The following is a 17,566-nucleotide window of genomic DNA, read 5'->3' as shown; positions in this document are numbered from 1 at the left end:
TAGAAAGTTAATTATTTAGTTAAAAAAATATAAATCAATATGTATAAATATACATAAATACCTAATAATTAATTTGACTGGCAATTGAATTTTAGTATACTGAGTAGTATTTTTATAGTTATTATTTAAGCCCTAAATTCTAGGTATGAACATAATTGTGACATTTACAGTAGTATGGTATCAAAATATTACAAATGCAATGCAAATTTTCTTCTAACATAAGTTTATAGAAAGATAAAACCAAATATTTGGAAATAGCAAAATACTTTTTTTTTAAATCAAGATAGCCCTAAGAAATGGTTGAAGCTTCCTAGCATGACAGGGAAAAAGTGCTAATTTTTTAAATCCCAAAAGAGGCACAAAGTTGGTGAACTGATAAAGATGTGATGATACCCAGAGAGACTCTCAACAAAATAGGGCAACACATTCTAACACTAGATCACAAAGGCAACTCATTTATTACAGCAAAACTGGCAGAAAATACAGATGAAAAAAGGGGTAGAAAATAAAAGGAAAGAAGAGATCCAAAACAATAGCATTTGAGCACCATAAACTCATAAATCTCCAAAACAAGAATAAACTTCTATTTTGACCATAAACTATATGTTAGCTTGATAATCTTTCAGGGTCCTGCAGCATTGTATGAACTAATTTGCAATTATCCTAATGAAACAACCGTCCTCTGCTGTAATTAGCTGAGGATCATCTTGTTTAAAAACTCGGCTTGCTCTGGAAAGTACTCCAACAATTCATCCTTTGTCACCCAAACAAAATCCTCGCATTTTCCAATGTTGAACTTGTTTTTCGCGATTACTTGTGACTTGAAAAAGAATCTCTGAAAAAAGATTTCAGTTAAAAAAAGAATGAGCAAGTTTAATTGAAATCCACATGGAGAGAACAGATATAAGCACTCCAGAAGCTAGATTCAGAAGGTTCAAGAAAATGCTCTCGTATGCCGACGTATTGAAACATGTCAAGCTTCTAATAGTATACCTTAAAAGGGGTGGATTTAGATGTGTCTTCTGTAGGCTGAACAACCATATGACCCATTGGAGCATTTCCAACAAAATATGTATGAGAAAGATCCCCTATGATTGATTTCAATGCAGTTTCAGCACACTGCAAAAAATTTCAAAAATTAGGAGAGGAAAGAAGAAAACAAAATAAGGATACTAAAGCCAAAGTTCACCTTGCGCATGTTCTCCTCTGATTCATAAACTTTCTCCGGAAAATGCCACACAGGCTTCCCACTTGGAGCCCCATATGTATTACCGAAGAGAAGAAGGTAAAGTCTTCGGTCAAGAGCTCTTTGTAATGACCTATAGCAACAAGCAGTAAGACTGTATGAGAATATGTATAACTAAGCAATAATGTCTGAAGAAAAATTCAAGCAGTTCTAACCCAAAATTTACAAGCACAAGCAAAAGGCCTGAATAAGCTTCTATCTATCCTAAAGCTTTCAAATTTTAGTATCTGAATATTACCTAGCCAAGCATTGGATTGGCCTAGCGAAACTACTCATAGCTAAACTCATTCAATTACCAATACTGCCAGAAAGCAATTGAAAATAGAAACCAAGTGAATACGGAAAATTTGATCACTCCCAAGATGAGGACAAGAGAAGAACCAAGTACATATTTCATAAGAGAAATAGTAATTGTTGGCATCTTTAATGCAGTCTTAGTTCATCTTTCCTACATATATTAAAAAATAATTGGAATACAGAATTTGTAATATCATAGGGGGTCTACTCAAATTGGTGCATACTTTCGATCATTCGTTTTGTCAGCTTCGGTGATTCGTGGTGCTGGCACGTAGTCAATCTGATAATCACCTTTGCCCCTGGAAGTAACATAATTCTAACATGAGTATGTGAAAAGAAAACGAAAATGGAATACATAAATCCTAAGTACACATACCTAGCATTAGATTTGTCTAGAAATTCATCAGGATATCTGCGTTGAAATTGTTGGCGCCATCGAAATCTAAAAATCCAAAATTGAAAAATAAATATAGAAAACATGACAAGCTACAACCAAAATATCAGCAAGATAATTAATAAACAATAGGTCAGACGAAAGGAACAATATTTAAAGACATAATTTATACCATTTATTAATTGTTTCCAATAATTTCTTATAGTTTGGGCACACAAGAATTCAACACGGATGATAAGACAGAATGGGGATCCAAAAAAGAATCCAACAAAGATTAGAGTATTTAAATATTAGGATTAAGAATTATATGAAAATACTACAAACAATGGACAAACACCAAGAGGATACTTTATCTTTCACCTACTTTGCACAACACCCAACTCACACAGATTAGGAGATCCCATGTCATCACTTCAGCTTATGGTTCGTCCTCCTTTAAATCCCTCCCACAGTGACATAAATATTGTGACTTAAAACTTATATTAATAAATTCCGTAACATAAAACAAAATTATTTTTCCTCTCTTTGTTTTCATACTCAAACAGCACAAAATTATAGAAACCAATGGAAATTGAGACTCACGAAAATTCCTGAAATGCATAAACTACAGGGTCGACTTTGGGAATGACCACTGGCAGCCTCTCAAAGAGCACAGAAGCAACAAGTTTTTCAGAGCTTGTGCTGAAACCTCGCCTTGCCAACAGAGGCCGAATCAATGACATCCTCATCCTGGATGTACGCACAACATAGCCAACATCACTCAACAAATAAGCACAGCATTAATCAATAAAAAAAGGCAAGGAGCTTGAGAGAGACACATTGCACTCTTTGATAGAAATTCTAAAGTCCAGCTACATGGTTTCAACATATACACTAATATCAAAGTAAAACAGAACAACAATTGAACCGAAACTCTAAAAAAGGAAGAATAACACAACTGCTCACTAAATTCACCAAAAAAAAAAAGGTTGAACTCCTCCTCCTTTCACTGAGGAAAACAAGCAAACAGTTTGTGTGCATATTCCATATCAACACCAAAACTACACAAGAGATCACATTTCACTTCAGTATGCAACCCCATTTGATTCCTTTCAGCTTATTTAGAAATTCCAACAAAAATAAATAAAACAACAACAACGAAGCAGATAACAACACTACCCAATAGTAAAACCGAAGCTACAAAAACAACGTTAGAAGAAAAAGAAAAAGAGCATTTTTACCTGACCCCAAAAGTATCTTCGATTCGAGGAAAGTGAGGAGAGATCAGAAATGAGGTAGCTTTCGTTCTACAAAGTGCAATGAATGGAACAAGAGCGAGGAGCAATGCAAATTGGGAACTCACTGTGACTTCACCCTCTCCAGAGTTCTACACAGTTTTCCTCTTTTTGGTTTTTCCTCTCAAGACCCGGTTTTTTTTTTTTTGCTTTTTTTGTCAGGGAAACGGGCCAACAACCTGGCCCAGGCCCAAACAACACAGCAGCAGAACCCGACCCGGCTTCAGGCTGCGTTTCAAACTTCACTTCCCTCCCCTAATTTGTTTCCTTCTCTTGGAACCATGTTATCCTTATTTCTGGAACTTCATTAATCAAATCCTGGATATCTCTGATAATTGCATCAATTTTCTATTTAACTTTTTTATTTTAAAGCTTGAGCAAGAACTTGACAATCTGTTTCTATTAATGATTTGTCCAATTACAGATTTTGCACCATAATTAATGCCTCCCTGAAAGCATAGGCTTCAGTTGACAAATTGGAATTTATCATAATTTTTGTTATTGAACTAGTGATCACTGACTCTTACAACAGTTGCGGTTGCTGCTCTTCCTGTCTGGTTGCAAAAGGATGCATCAATGTTAATTTTCAACCAGTCTTTGGGAGGTGCTATCCAGGTAACTCTTCTGTTTCTCTCTCTTACTCTGTTCTGTATAAACTTTATCTTTGACCTTCTTGAATTCTGATTTTGGGATAACTACTCTGATAATTGTTGATTTTGGATTAATTCTTATATTTTGAAACACATACTGATTTCTGCTCTTCCACACTAACTAACATAGAAACCCCAAACTGCTTATTAACTCGTCCTGCATCTCTTTACCCTCTTTCTTGATTTTTTGAATGTTTTTCCTTAACCATTCTACAAAATATTTAACTGACCCATATGTGGGTAAATATTTAGAGACTATCTTATCTTTGAAGATTGTGGTAGGCTTAGAGAAGGGGGGTTGAATCTATGTCTTTCTTTTAGTTACAGAAATTATCCCTTAACGCAAACTTTAAATTCTGATTTTGTTTGAACTCAGCAGAGAAAAATTTATGAGACAATTTATTTTTGTCTCATGAATATCAGAAAACAGAATATTGCAGAGAAGAGAGAAGCTAACACCAGCATGTATCCTGGTTCGGTTGCCTTGTGCTATGCAACCTACATCCAGTCTCCTCCACAACAATGGAGGAATTTCCACTATAGTTAAAAGCATTACATACACCAATTTCACAAGATTGACACAATCCTTTCACACTCAAGTTCTAACCTAACTTGACATTGGCTATGCTAATCCTAACTCTTCACTCTTAGTGCTAACCCAACTAAGAAAGGGGTACCTCACTGGTACTGGATACAAGACACAAACTTACCTAAAGAAATCTGAAAATAACTCTAGATTTTTCTTTGAAAGAAAGCATTATCCAAGTAGAGGAACTTTTTCAGGAACTCTTCACATAATACAACTTACCAAACTCTGATTTTCTCTCCTTGGCTTCTGAATGAACAACAAACCTCTTTTATCTCCTTGCATATTGCTTATTTGCTCTTCCTAGATCAACTTCTTGAGCTTTGTACTTCACCAACCCAGCCGTTCACTTTCTTCCATTTTTACTCAAATTAGGGACTTTGCTTCTGACCTCCTTGGTTGACCGAAAGCCACAAGTCATCATAACCAAATGTTTCCAATGGTAAAACCTTATCTCAACCTTTGAAAACCAACTTGGTCCCCAAGATATGTTTGAGACCGTGGATTTACAGCAGTGAAGAACAGATAACATCTTTCCTATGTATCTCATAATGGATAGGCAGAACGTTGAAGATGAAGAGAAGAAGATCTGATGTATGTATAAGAAAATGGGTTACCTTTAACCTTTACCTAAACTTGATTTGCTTTGAAATGGTTGATTAGACTTCTGCCTTTCAAGTTTAGTCTTTCTCTTTCTTGCTTCTCTGATGATTATCTTAAGGAAGAAGCTTTCTTTCACTTTTTTTGAGTTCTGACCAATGCAGACAAAAGTGTACATTGAGTTGGTGAAAGCAAGTGAGAGGGAATTTGCTTGCTGAATATCAAATCGGGCTTGGATTAGACCACTTCATTTGGCCCGTTTTGATTTCTTATCTTTGTTTCCTTTTGGGCATCGGCCTTGTTTTATTTTCTATTCAATTTGGGCTGCAGTATTGATTTGATTTTGACCTATAACAATAAATAATTAGCTTCATATAATTATAAACAATCAATATTTAATTATTTATTTTGTCCAATTAAATAATATTTTTCATCACTAATTAATTTAGTTAATTTTTTAATTTAACAATTTTTAATTTTTTTAATATATTACTAATAGATAAATAAATAGAAGTCATGTTTGTTAGAAACAATTTTCAAAGGGAATAAGAAAAGAAAAACTAGACCTTAAATCCTTAATTAATCAGTATTAAGAAAGTTAACATTGCAGCATCAGCATCATTATTTTATTATGAATATGAACCATAAACAGCTCATGAATCATATGATTTTTAACAAAAAATTTTCCATACAGACTATAATTCCATTGGTCCTTCAAAAGTTGGGTGGAACTTTCCACGCGTCTTTCAAAAATTTGTTAGGATACGATTAAAGGTTTTATGCAATAACGTTGCACATTCCAAAATAACAATTAACAATAGCAATTAAAAACTAAAAAGTATAGTGTTATAATTAAGAGCCTGCAAGACATTTCACACTAACAATTTTTTTAATGTTACCACGGAGACTCTGAGTCAATTGCCTTTGTCTTTTGGCCAACTAATTTTGGCGGGAACCAATGTCTATGAACCTTAAATTATTTTAGAAAAATGCCATATATTTAAGTCTTTTTATTAATCAAGTTTATTTAACATCATAAAAAGCAGTTATAACTAGCATTAATTTAAGTTTTATTTTTTAATTTAGTTAGACTAATTCATAAAAAGATCTAAATGTGTAGCATTACTCATAGTTTTATTACCATAGTGTGCAGAAAAATCTTCTTTTAAAAAAATAAAATAAATTTGTTGCTATTTTCTTTTAATAACTTGCTTCATCATTCAAACAAGAATTTAAAAAGATGAATTAAAACAAAGCTAGGTGGGCACTCCACTACTTTGAAATTTGAATTATTTTAAGTTACCTCAAAGACTTGCTTGACACCTTTTTACACTTGATTAAGAAAACTCATCGATCAAGTTCACTACATTGCAACCATTGATGACAAATATGATAAAACATTAATAAAAAAAGAATTGAATTTTTGAAAAATTAGGAAACTTTCCTTTGAATAATGTTGCTTGTTTTTGTATTGCTCTCCCTTTTCTTTTCAAGAGTAGCTCCCCCTAAATTTATGCTCTCCCTTTTTTGTTATTGTTTACATTATACTTATAAATAGTACTAAAAGGATCTGCATATAATTCATCTTTGACTAAAGGAGTTCAATGCAAGATGTCATGTCAGCAACAAAAAACAAGACATCAAGTTCCAATATACATGCCAAAGGAAAAATCAAATGCAAAACCATTTCCAAACCATTTTGTCACCATCAGTTTTAAAACACAGAAAACAGTAGCAGCAATCAAGAGATCAAAAGATCACAATTGAATTCACATGTAAATGCTACTTATCCCATTTCCATTCACTCCCTCTTTTGTCATCAAGGGCGGATAGTAAGCAAGATCAACAAAAATAGCAACTTAAATCTTGCAAGAAATTGTTAGAGCAGAGTAAAAAAATAAATTAAAACTAAGTGTGGCAATAGTCAGAGTTATTACAGTCATCCAATACAAAGAAAAACTAGGTCTAGAAAAGCAAAAGAAACATTTTTCATGAGACAAAACAAGAGCAGGCAGTACCAAATTCATGAGACAAATCTAGGCATCAGAACCGGTCCCCTCTGAATTAGCTTTCTCTTCAACATCAGTGGCAGGATCTTCATCTTGGTTAAGATTATCAATGAACTTCATAAACAACATCCTTGACAACATTCAGCAGAGCAGATTTTTGGCCAATAGAGATGGAAGTACCCTCAGTGGAAGGAGGAGGAGAGTCCTCAGGAATGAACTCTTCATCATCATCATATAGAACCACTCTTTCAGATCGAGTAGGTCCTTTATGCTGTTTCACTGCACCACCTCCCTTTAGATATGAATGTCTATTTTGATAATCCTCATTGGTCAAGTCAACACCAAAATACTCAAATATGCAAGTTAGAAACATGCCATAAGGAAGTACTTTGTCTTTCTCACTCCTAACAGAGTCGAACATGTATCTAACCATCAAATATGCAAATGAAATTTCTGTTTTGGTGAGAAGGGCATATAAAACAAGAGTGTCAGTGTAGGAAACCCTTTGATATGAACCACTTTGAGGAAGTATGATGTGGTTGATAATTCGGTACAACTGAGCACGTTCATATCCTAGGACTTTGTGAGTGGGTGTAATACCATCAATCAAGGAGACATGTTCACAAATATTAGCCAAAGCATCATTGTAAGAAACACCAACTCCTTCATCCCACTTAACAGAAGCATAAGCACAAGGCCCAACATCAGTATACTTCAATGAATCACTGATTGTTTCATTATTTAAAACTATGTCTCGGCCCTTTACATATGAGTGAACAGTGCCTTCATGATATGTCATGTTAGCATAACACTCTTTGACCAAAAGAGGATAAACAAGCTTTTTGATGTCAAATAGATGAAAAGTTGGTAAATCAGCAAGAAAAGAGGGACACAGGGTACGATACTTAATAATTCCATCATAAAAGTCATTATTCATGGCAGATTTGAATCTATAAGGGTTATAGTTCGAATGAGAAGTCAAGAAATGAGATTTGTGATCAAAAGGGCCAATGTTTGGTTCTCTAACAGATTTAAGAGGAACTCGAGTTTTACCTCGCTGAGAACGTAATGGAACAGACCTTGACTTAGGTTGTGAGGGCTCAGAGGCAGGTTCAGGCGCTGCTGGACGTTTCCCTTTCGAGGTGCTGGGTTTCGACGAGCCAGGCCTTGATTGAGGTTCCTTTGGAGGAGGCGTTGGTTTGGCTGAAGGTGGAACCCTGAAGGGATTCTTCGTGCGAGCCATAGGGTCGGTTCGTGGAGGAGAGGTAGGAGGAGAAAGTGAGGGAGTGAATGTATGGTCCTGAGAGCGTGTTGAGGGTCGAGGATTTGCTGGAAGCTTATGAATCTTTTCACGCGGTGCTCTTTTTGCAATAACTTTCTTCCTAATTTGGTTAGTTTCGGGCTTTTGAGGGAAGAGAAGCAGTAAAGATAGTGGAGGAAACCGAGGGGTTGAGGAGAAGTTAATGGAGGGAAGAGAGGGAGTGTTGGTAATCGTACCCAAAAGAGATTTTCACAAACCATGCAACTGCATCACCTTTTGATATGACTTGAAAAGCCTTGACATCATAAAAGAGAAAGATTTGATTTTATTTTAAAATTAAAAACAAAATTAATTTTAAATTTTGAAAAAACTTTCTGGACAAAAAAAAATTAAATCAAAATGAAAACCTTTTTTTTTGGAGAAAAAGAAAACTTAAACACACAAGCCAACAAAAACAAACTGCAAACAATATGTAACATTCATATTGGGCCCAGAGATAGTTGGATTTAAGGAAACACATTGGACCACTCTAGATCTGATTTTTGAGGTTGGCCCAGATCAATTTTCACTTGCAACAAGCCCAGAACACGCTGATTGAAGGGAACATTCTTCACATGCCCAGAATTGTCTCATACCTGTTTATGAGACAAAAACTCCAACAAACATATCAGCGACTTTCAAACAAAGAATCATAACTTAAAATACCTAGACAAGTCCTAAGCATGCAGAATCTGTCCTCAACTAGTGGTTTTGTGAAAATATCTGCTAATTGCTCTTCTGATTTAACAAATTGAATGCTAATATCCCCCTTTTGAACATGTTCTCTTATTGAATGAAATTTAACTTCAATATTTTAGTCCTAGAGTGCAAAATTGGATTTTTAGAAATAATGATGGCACTCGTGATATCACACAGCAAGGGAATATTTTCAGCATTTAACTTGTAATAAGCAAGCTGTGTTTTTAACCACATAAGCTGAGAACAACAAGAAGAAGGAGCTTTATACTCAGTCTCTGCAGTGGATAAAGCCACTGTTGGTTGCTTCTTACTTGATCAAACATTTGAGGACTTTCCAAGGAAGCAACATAAACCTGAAGTGCTCCTTCTATCAACTCTATCACCGGCAAAATCTGCATCACAATAACCAACTGTAGAAAAATTATCAATCTTAGGATACCAAAGACCAAAATTGGATGTGCCATGGATATATCTAATGATCCTCTTAACTACAGAAAGATGAGACTCTTTAGGTTTAGATTGGAATCTTGAACACATTCCAACACCTTTAGAAATATTGGGTCTAGAGGAAGTTAAGTACATAAGAGAGCCAATCATTCCTCTATACCTAATCTCACCCACATCTTTCTCAGTTTCTCCCTTATCAAATTTTGAACTAGGGTACATGGGAGTTCCCATGGGTTTGGCATTTTCTATACCAAATTTCTTAACTAGTTCCTTGGCTTACTTCTCTTGATGAATGAAAATACCATTTTTAGTTTATTTAATTTGAAGCCCAAGGAAACAATTAAGTTCACCCATCATACTCATGTCAATTTCACTTGTCATGAGTTTTCTAAATTCAGAACAAAAGGATTCATTGGTTGATCCAAAAATAATGTCATTGACATATATTTGGACCAGAATGAAGGAGTCATTAGAATTCTTGATAAATAGAGTTGTGTCTGTGGTGCCTTTTTGAAAACCATTTTTCAAAAGGAAAGAGCTAAGTCTCTGATGAACGGATTTTTGTGTGGTCTAGAATTTCACAATAAATTCTCGTTGCAAGTATAGTTTCTAAACCAACAATAATCCTTTCATACAAAAATTTGGTTGTCACAAGTAACAAACCCCTAACAAAATTGATAACCGAAGTATTTAAACCTCGGGTCGTCTCTCAAGGAATTACCGGGAAGTGTGCTTATAGTTGGTTATGGGAAAGTATATTTTTTGGGGTTTTGGATAGGAAAAGAGAAAAGTAAAATGGCAAGAAAATTCAAATAACAAAAAGGTCTTGGCAAGGTTTGGTGGTCAAGGATCTCTATCCTTATCACTAACCACAACATGATAATTGCAAGGATCATTAAATTATCCTCTAACAAGTAGAGAAAAGTTAAATGAGCTATATCGATCCAAGTCCATAAGTCTTAGCTATCCACTAATTCAATCAGTGGTGACTAGAGTCAATGGCTTCCCAATCATCAATTGCTTGGACATTAGTAACTCAAGAATTCCTAAGTTACCATCCTAAACCAATGACATAAAATTCTACTCTAACACCCTTCCAAGAATTTCATCAAACACTTGGAGTGCACACAATAAAAACATAGGAAATTAATAAGAGAATATTAGATCTAAACAACCAATCTCAGCATCAATGAAAGCAAATGAAGGAAGTCAAGTTACATTAATAAGGAAATTGAATCTAACATCAAATGTGCAAGAACTAAATTGGTAACAATAAGTAATCAATAAGAGAAATTAATAAACTAGAATGCTAGAACCAATAAGAGTAGAAGAGAAACCAATTGGAAGTAATATAGAATTCAGAATTTGAGAAGAACTAAACCTAAAAACCTAAAACCTAGAGAGAGGAGAGAGCCTCCCTCTCTAAAAGCTACATCTAAAACCTAACTAATGTCTAAAAATTGTATGATTGAATGAATGAATGATTGATTGATTGAGTGATGCCTTCCCCCTTCAGTCCTTGGTCTTTTTAGCCTTTTTCCGCCAAAGATTAGCCTAAAAAATGGGCCAGAAGCCCCTCTGAAATTGCCAGGTGCAATTTCATTAAAGAGGTCAGCGCGGGTATCGACGCGTACGGTACAGCATGCGTGCGCGTCCAGCATGCGTGCGCGTCCCTGTGGTGTTGCGCGATCCGCGCGGAGGCGCATAGTGCGTGCGTGCATCTTAAATCTTTGGCTTTTCATGATTTCTCCACTTTGCATGCTTTCTTTTCACTCCTTTGATCCATTCCTAGCTCTTTTCAATCTGAAATTACTAACAAAACACATCAAGGCATCTAGTGGAATCAAAGAAAGATTGAAATTATCAATTCAAGGGTCTAAAAGCATGTTTTTACACTTAAGCACAAATTAAGGGACAATCACGAAACCATGCTATTTTATTGAGTAAATGTGAGAAAATATTGACAAAATACTCTAAATTCAGCACAAGATAAACCCTAAAAATGGGGTTTATTAACCTCCCCACACTTAAACCTTAGCATGTCCTCATGCTAAACTAAGAAGGAAATAAGGGGTATGACATTAATTCAATGCAACTAAACTATATGCAAACTATCTAAATGCAACTACTTATGAACAATGTAAATGCTTAGGTAAAAATAAATCAGCTTTTCAAGAGAACGATGTAAGCATAAGGGCTAAAGCAATAGGAATTAAATCCAACCCACAATTGTATTGAATTATCAAAAGGATTTACAAACTTGAAAGAATATAGAAGACAGTGGTGAATATATGTGATTGAGCAATCGAACCCTCTCCGAATGTGTATCCGCTCTAGTCACTTAAGTGTTTAGGGGTTGATTCACTCTAGTCTCCTCTAATCATGCTTTCTAAAACCTTGCTCTTCATCTAACCAATCTACAATTATCTAGTGTACTAATGCAAACATCATGAGGTCTTTCCAAGGTGGTAATGGGCTAAGGTAAGGGTGAGGATGTATGTATGGCCAAGTGAGCTATAAATTGAATCCTTGACTAACCTAAGTTCTCACCTAACACACACGCACACTCTAGATGCTTCTAAAAATCATGCCCAGCAACCCATAATCTCACTTTTGTATTTTTCACATACTCATGTATTTAAATGTTCTTTTCGTTCATCTCATATGCATTGATCCTTTTATTGAACTTAACATCTGGGGTGGTTTTATTCCCCTATATTAGATATTAAATTTTTTTTTTCAATGCATATGATGTTCATAATTTTCACACGAGTAGCACCCAAATTCTCACTATTTGTCAATAAAACAATACGCACTCTTGTCAACCAAAGTTCCCACATTTTTCCACACTTAAGTAACACACACTCTTTATCTTAAGCTAACCAAAGATTCAATTGGAGTAATTACTTGTTTTTCCGTTTAAGGCTAGTGATGTGGTAACATAAAGAACAATTGGGGGTTAAAAAAGCTCAAAGTGGCAAACAAAGGCAAATGAAAGGGGTAGGCTATTTAGGATAAGTGAGCTAATAACAAATGATGGCCTCAATCATATGTATGCATGAATATACACTAAATAATGGACATATAGAATGAAGCAAAGCAGAGATTGCAATCATAGAGAAAAAAACACACAAGAAGAAAATCATGGTTAAATAACGTAACCATACAATTAAGCTCAAAATCTCACAGGTTGTGTGTTCTTAGCTCAAAACATGCTTCACAAAATATAAAATTCAAGCAAGTTCATCAAAAGTTTCCAATCAATTGGGGTGATGCCCTATAGATAAATTTCTTGAAAAATCCCATTGTTTGACTAAGCTTATTCTGAACACAATGTTGTGATTGAGAAATCCTAAATTTTCCTTAGTTTAAGCCCTTATTCAATCATCACAAACTTCATATGCAAAAAGGGTCAACTAAGCTCAATAATCCACATTTTTTCATATCACAACTAATAACTAAAAGTGCAATTCAAGCTAAATATCTAAGATATATACAAGCCCAAAATGCAAAATGCAACAAAGTAAAAAAAAGTACAATAAAATAGAAGTGTGCAAGTACTAACAGAGAAATAAAACAAAATAAAGCAAAATACAAAATAACGCAAAATAGGACAAAAGTCTAAAATAGTTCACCAAAATAGAGCTATCCACCGACGGTGACCTCCCCATACTTAGAATGAAGCATCGTCCTCGATGCTAGTGCTCGGGCTCAGAATGGGGGTCAACGGTCACATCTTGCTGGGCCTCAGGCTGGGGCTCCTCCGGGGGCTGCTGCGGCTCTGGGAGGGCCTGTGTCTCTGGGGGTGCCGCTTCCTCAGGAGGTGCCTCTGAATGAGCTAGTGCCTCTTCGTGCTACTCCTCCTCAGATGCGGAAGAGTCGGGGAGAGGGGGCAACTCAACGCCCAGCGCCACGAACATCTGGTCTACTCGGTCCAGGCGTCGCATGATGCGGCGCTCAGTGTGCTCGATGAAGCGGAACAGACGCTGGACCACAAGATATGTCGGCTGGGGTGCAGGTGGTGGTGGTGGTACTGCTGGTGATAAAGGTCCTGCTGCTGCGGAGGAAGAAGAAGGACCGGCTGCTGGTAACGCTCTGACGCGGGCTCTAGAAGCACGCCGGGATGGGGGCTTCTCATGCACCCATGTCCCCCACAAAATAACATCCTTGTCACCGTCGTCCGGGGGTGGCGGTGATACATCGTCCTCTCTCCAGGGAGCACCGGCTAGCTCAGCCATCCTAGTGACCAGAGTGGGGAATGGGAGTAAGCCACGGATATGTGCTCGCCACATGTACCTCCGAATTAATCGGGAGAAGTATACCTCCTTCCCCTCCATAACACGCCCGATCAGGATGAGCATGTCGATCGGAATCTCAGTGAAATGTGTGGTAGGCATGACATAGGAGGCAAACATCTACTGCCATGTCCGAGCCTCTCTCGACAGGTGAGCAAACAGCATTCCCTTGGGTCTCCTATTATCAGCATCCATCACCCAAGGGGCATCCGGGGTGGCAATGACACATCTCAAGGTATCATAGTCAAAGGTCATAGAGTTCATTGCTATTTCCGCCTGCTGATAGACACATGTGTCACCGGTCCGAGGTAGACAGTGGAGGGTATCCTCGATAGCAGCCTCCGTAACCAATATCTGATCGCCCCTCAGATAAACCGACTCAAGGGTCCCTCAGAAGAAATTACAGTAAAATTCTTTGACCCAAGAGGTGTTCACCTTGCCCAACTCTCTGTCAACAAAACCTAGACCCAGCCCCTGAATGCGGGCCTCCATGGATGGCCTAAGGTCTGTGGGAAGGGGCAATTTTTTCTCAATGTTCAAATTTTTCTTCCGATAGTTGGGGAAGCGAAGCTCACAATACAAGTTAGGAAACCTGTCTGTATCTGTGGGTGGTAGCTACTGATCCGCCTTATCCTTTTCTGAAAGAGGATTTTTAGCATAGTTGGCAAAAGGAGAGAGAGTGGGGGCAGGAGGTGTCTTTCTCTTTCTAGAGGTAACCTTGGCCTTCCCTCTGTCAGCCATCCTGAAAAACAGATATACAAGACATAAACAATTAAGCCAGGTAGAGGAATAGAAAGCAAGGATTGACATATGCAGAAAACAAAAGGAAGATGCAGTCATCGATGATGAAATAAGAAATGGTGCATAAAAGCATATAATAGGAAAATAAGTCATCAACAATGTCATGGTTACTGAATATGCAATAAGTGGCATTGCAAAAAGTTAAAATGCACTAAGTGGAACTAAAGCAAGTTAAGAACCAAGTTGAATGAAAAGGGTTACACAAGTGAAGTCTACCAATCAATGCAAAAATAAAAAATGAGCCATATTCAAGGTTCAAAGCATATCACGGGAAACAGAACAAACATGGAAATGCTAACCAAATCAGCCTAGGAATTGAGCTTGGTGTAGGATAGGTAGATGTCAAATTAAAAGTGCCAAGTTCAATGCCTAGGGTGCAAGTTGAAGATCAAAACAATTTCTAAAAAGTTGGGCAGCATACCGGCAGTAAGTTGGACGTTCTCGGATAACAGAAAACAACAAAAATCACATATGAATCCAAAAATAGATCAATCATGAGAGAAACATGGATTGCATATGCATAGTCAGCAAGAAGCTCAATCATAAAACTGAAGTTTAGCAAGGTAGCATTGAACAAAACAGCACAGCCAGTACATGATGCACACAAAACATCAAGCCAACATCATCAGCAAATAAGCAGTGTACATTCAGATAGTAAACAGGAACGGAGCACTTATCAGGCCTAGAATCCTCTAACCACATCCTAACTACCTAACAACATGCATTTCTATCTAACCTAGGCAAAGCAGAGTAATTATTGAAACTAACTAAAATTAATCAAGCAAAATTAGAGAAAAAGAAACCAAAATAGAGAGGCAGTGACGAGGCACGGGAACCTAGAATGCAGAAGCAGAATTGGAAAAGTGGAATGGGGGGAAGAAGCAAGGAGCGCCGCCCAGCAGTTGTGGCGGTAGCGGTGGGCTTCGCGGCGACGACAGAAATTTACAGCGGCGCGGACGGAGGCGGTAAGGAGGAGGAATGGAGGAGGAAAGGGAGTGTGGTGAGGGAGGTGGGGGCGCCGGCGGCGCTGGTGTAGCCGCAGCGATGACTAACAGGAGTGGGGGGAGGAGCGGCAAGAGAGAGAAAGAGAAGGGAAGAAAGAAAGAGAGGAGGGAAGAAGAGGGTGGGTTGGCGACGGCGGCGTTGAGGTCGCCGGCCGGAGTGGTGGCGAGCGCATTGGTCGCAGAACTCTGGGGTGGTGGTTATAGAGGAGAGGGGGAGATGAGACATTGGGAGGGATGGGGGTTAGGGCACGCGAATGAGGGGGCTCTCGCGTCCCTGGGGGGTTATGAAATTCAAATCCACGCGTACGCGTCCTGCACGTGTCCCCGTGGATGGCGAAGGAAGGGCGGGACGCGGAAGCGTCCGGCGCGCCTACGCGTGGATGGCGATATGGGCATGGACGCGTACGCGTGATGTGTGCGTTCGCGTGGGCTGATGTTGTGCGAAACACACGCTTCCAGTGCCGTTTTCGCACAACTCTCTATTCAGATTGAATGGGGCGAACTGTACGTGCGACGCGTGCGCGTGTGTGACAACGTTGCAAGGGATGCGTACGCATCTTGTGGGTCTATTTGTGCCTCTAGCACACCAGCCACATGATTCCACCACAACTTTCTGTTCGTTGGATGGAAGAGCAGAATGTTCATCGACGCCCACGCGTGGCTCCCGCGCACGCATGGGTCGCCTCTCTTTTTCTCTCTTTTTTTTATGTTGAGCGCAGAATAAATGTATGTATGCAGGACTTAACACTGATGAAAATAACAAATAACTAATAGTAAAATTGAAAGACCATACCATGGTGGGTTGTCTCCCACCTAACACTTTTAGTTATTGTCCTTAAGTTGGACATTTGATGAGCTCCTTGTCATGGTGGCTTGTGCTTGAACTCGTCTAGGAATCTCGACCAACGTTTGTAATTCCAATAGCGTCCGGGATCCCAAACTAGGCGCACAAAACCTTCAAGCAAGTACAAGCAAGTGACAAGGCCCCGAGAGTGTTGACTGGTAGAATGAATTCCGGGTTCCCAAACCTTGCTTTTGCACCCGTCTTTGTGTTGATCATCATTGTTCCAACCGGGCGGCAAACAATCTGAATTCTCACTGAAGTACCCAAATGACTTCTTAGACCCATTCAGTTGAGCTCTACACCAATCCTTGCACTTCAACTTGGAGCGTGCAACCATATTAAACCTTGCATGATAACTTCTACCACTAACCATCTCTCTTTTACTCTTAAAGCCACAAAGAGCTCGAAGTTGACCATCTGTTTCAAGTAAACTATATTCAGGTGGGATTATAAAGCTTAGAGATAAGGGGTTTACCCACGTGAATGAAAGGATGGATGGTGATGGCTTGGGAAGAGGTATTTCCAATGACCTTACAAGCTCCACTCCTGGGTGCTCTTCGTTGAATTCTTCCACCTCCTTGCAAGCCTCTTCAACTTCAACCGCGCCCTGATCAAATTCTTCCAATTCTTCCCCGTTACTCAAGTCATAAGTTGGAGGTTGAGAAAAGTCTACCGCGACATCATCTTCAAATTCACTTGGGGAAGGTTTTTAAAACTTTAAGGGTTCAATTGCGGATGCAAATACATCACTAGGGGGGCTTGATTTGTAATCATCATCATCAAGGGAACTTGCCTCTTGTCCTACTCCGTCCAATTCTTCATATGGAATATGCCTTGGAGGTTGTGCACTACCCTCCTCAACATCAATTTCAAGCATATTGGAGGAATACCTGATGAGCGGATAATTTATATGCTTTTTGGCATTGTTTTTAGTATGTTTTTAGTATATTTTAGTTAATTTCTATTATGTTTTTATTAGTTTTTATTCAAAAATCACATTTCTGGAATTTACTATGAGTTTGTGTGTTTTTCTGTGATTTCAGGTATTTTCTGGCTGAAATTTAGGGACTTGAGCAAAAAACTGATTTAAAGGCTGAAAAAGGACTGCAGATGCTATTGG

The 17,566-nt window shown here is 38.0% G+C and overlaps 1 protein-coding gene across 3 annotated transcripts; it reads right to left on the bottom strand.

Moving 5' to 3' along the window:
- On the bottom strand, positions 318-3,339 carry LOC107622421 (39S ribosomal protein L46, mitochondrial). Of its 3 annotated transcripts, XM_021115079.1 has the most exons (8): positions 3,158-3,333; positions 2,876-2,977; positions 2,520-2,666; positions 1,920-1,985; positions 1,768-1,842; positions 1,190-1,319; positions 994-1,119; positions 318-835 (listed from the first exon to the last, which is right to left on the bottom strand). In XM_021115079.1, exons 3-8 carry the CDS (start codon positions 2,663-2,665, stop codon positions 692-694), a joined length of 687 nt encoding a protein of 228 aa, XP_020970738.1. In that variant the 5' UTR covers position 2,666; positions 2,876-2,977; positions 3,158-3,333; the 3' UTR covers positions 318-691. The 3 variants fall into 3 exon arrangements, with proteins under 3 accessions (XP_020970738.1, XP_016179788.1, XP_016179796.1); XM_016324302.2 differs by lacking the exon at positions 2,876-2,977 and having other exon boundaries at positions 3,158-3,339; XM_016324310.2 differs by lacking the exon at positions 2,876-2,977 and having other exon boundaries at positions 3,163-3,333.

Source organism: Arachis ipaensis, chromosome B02 (genome assembly GCF_000816755.2).
Source record: "Arachis ipaensis cultivar K30076 chromosome B02, Araip1.1, whole genome shotgun sequence".
Lineage (NCBI taxonomy): Eukaryota > Viridiplantae > Streptophyta > Magnoliopsida > Fabales > Fabaceae > Arachis > Arachis ipaensis.
This window is presented reverse-complemented; position numbering and strand designations above follow the sequence as displayed.

Excerpts from the sequence above, each read along its gene's own strand:
- LOC107622421 (XM_016324302.2), bottom strand. The coding sequence starts at position 2,665 with ATGAGGATGTCATTGATTCGGCCTCTGTTGGCAAGGCGAGGTTTCAGC. Across the intron at positions 1,843-1,919 it reads CTAGACAAATCTAATGCTAG|GGGCAAAGGTGATTATCAGA; the intron begins GTATGTGTACTT and ends TGTTACTTCCAG. Across the intron at positions 836-993 it reads CTAAATCCACCCCTTTTAAG|AGATTCTTTTTCAAGTCACA; the intron begins GTATACTATTAG and ends ATCTTTTTTCAG.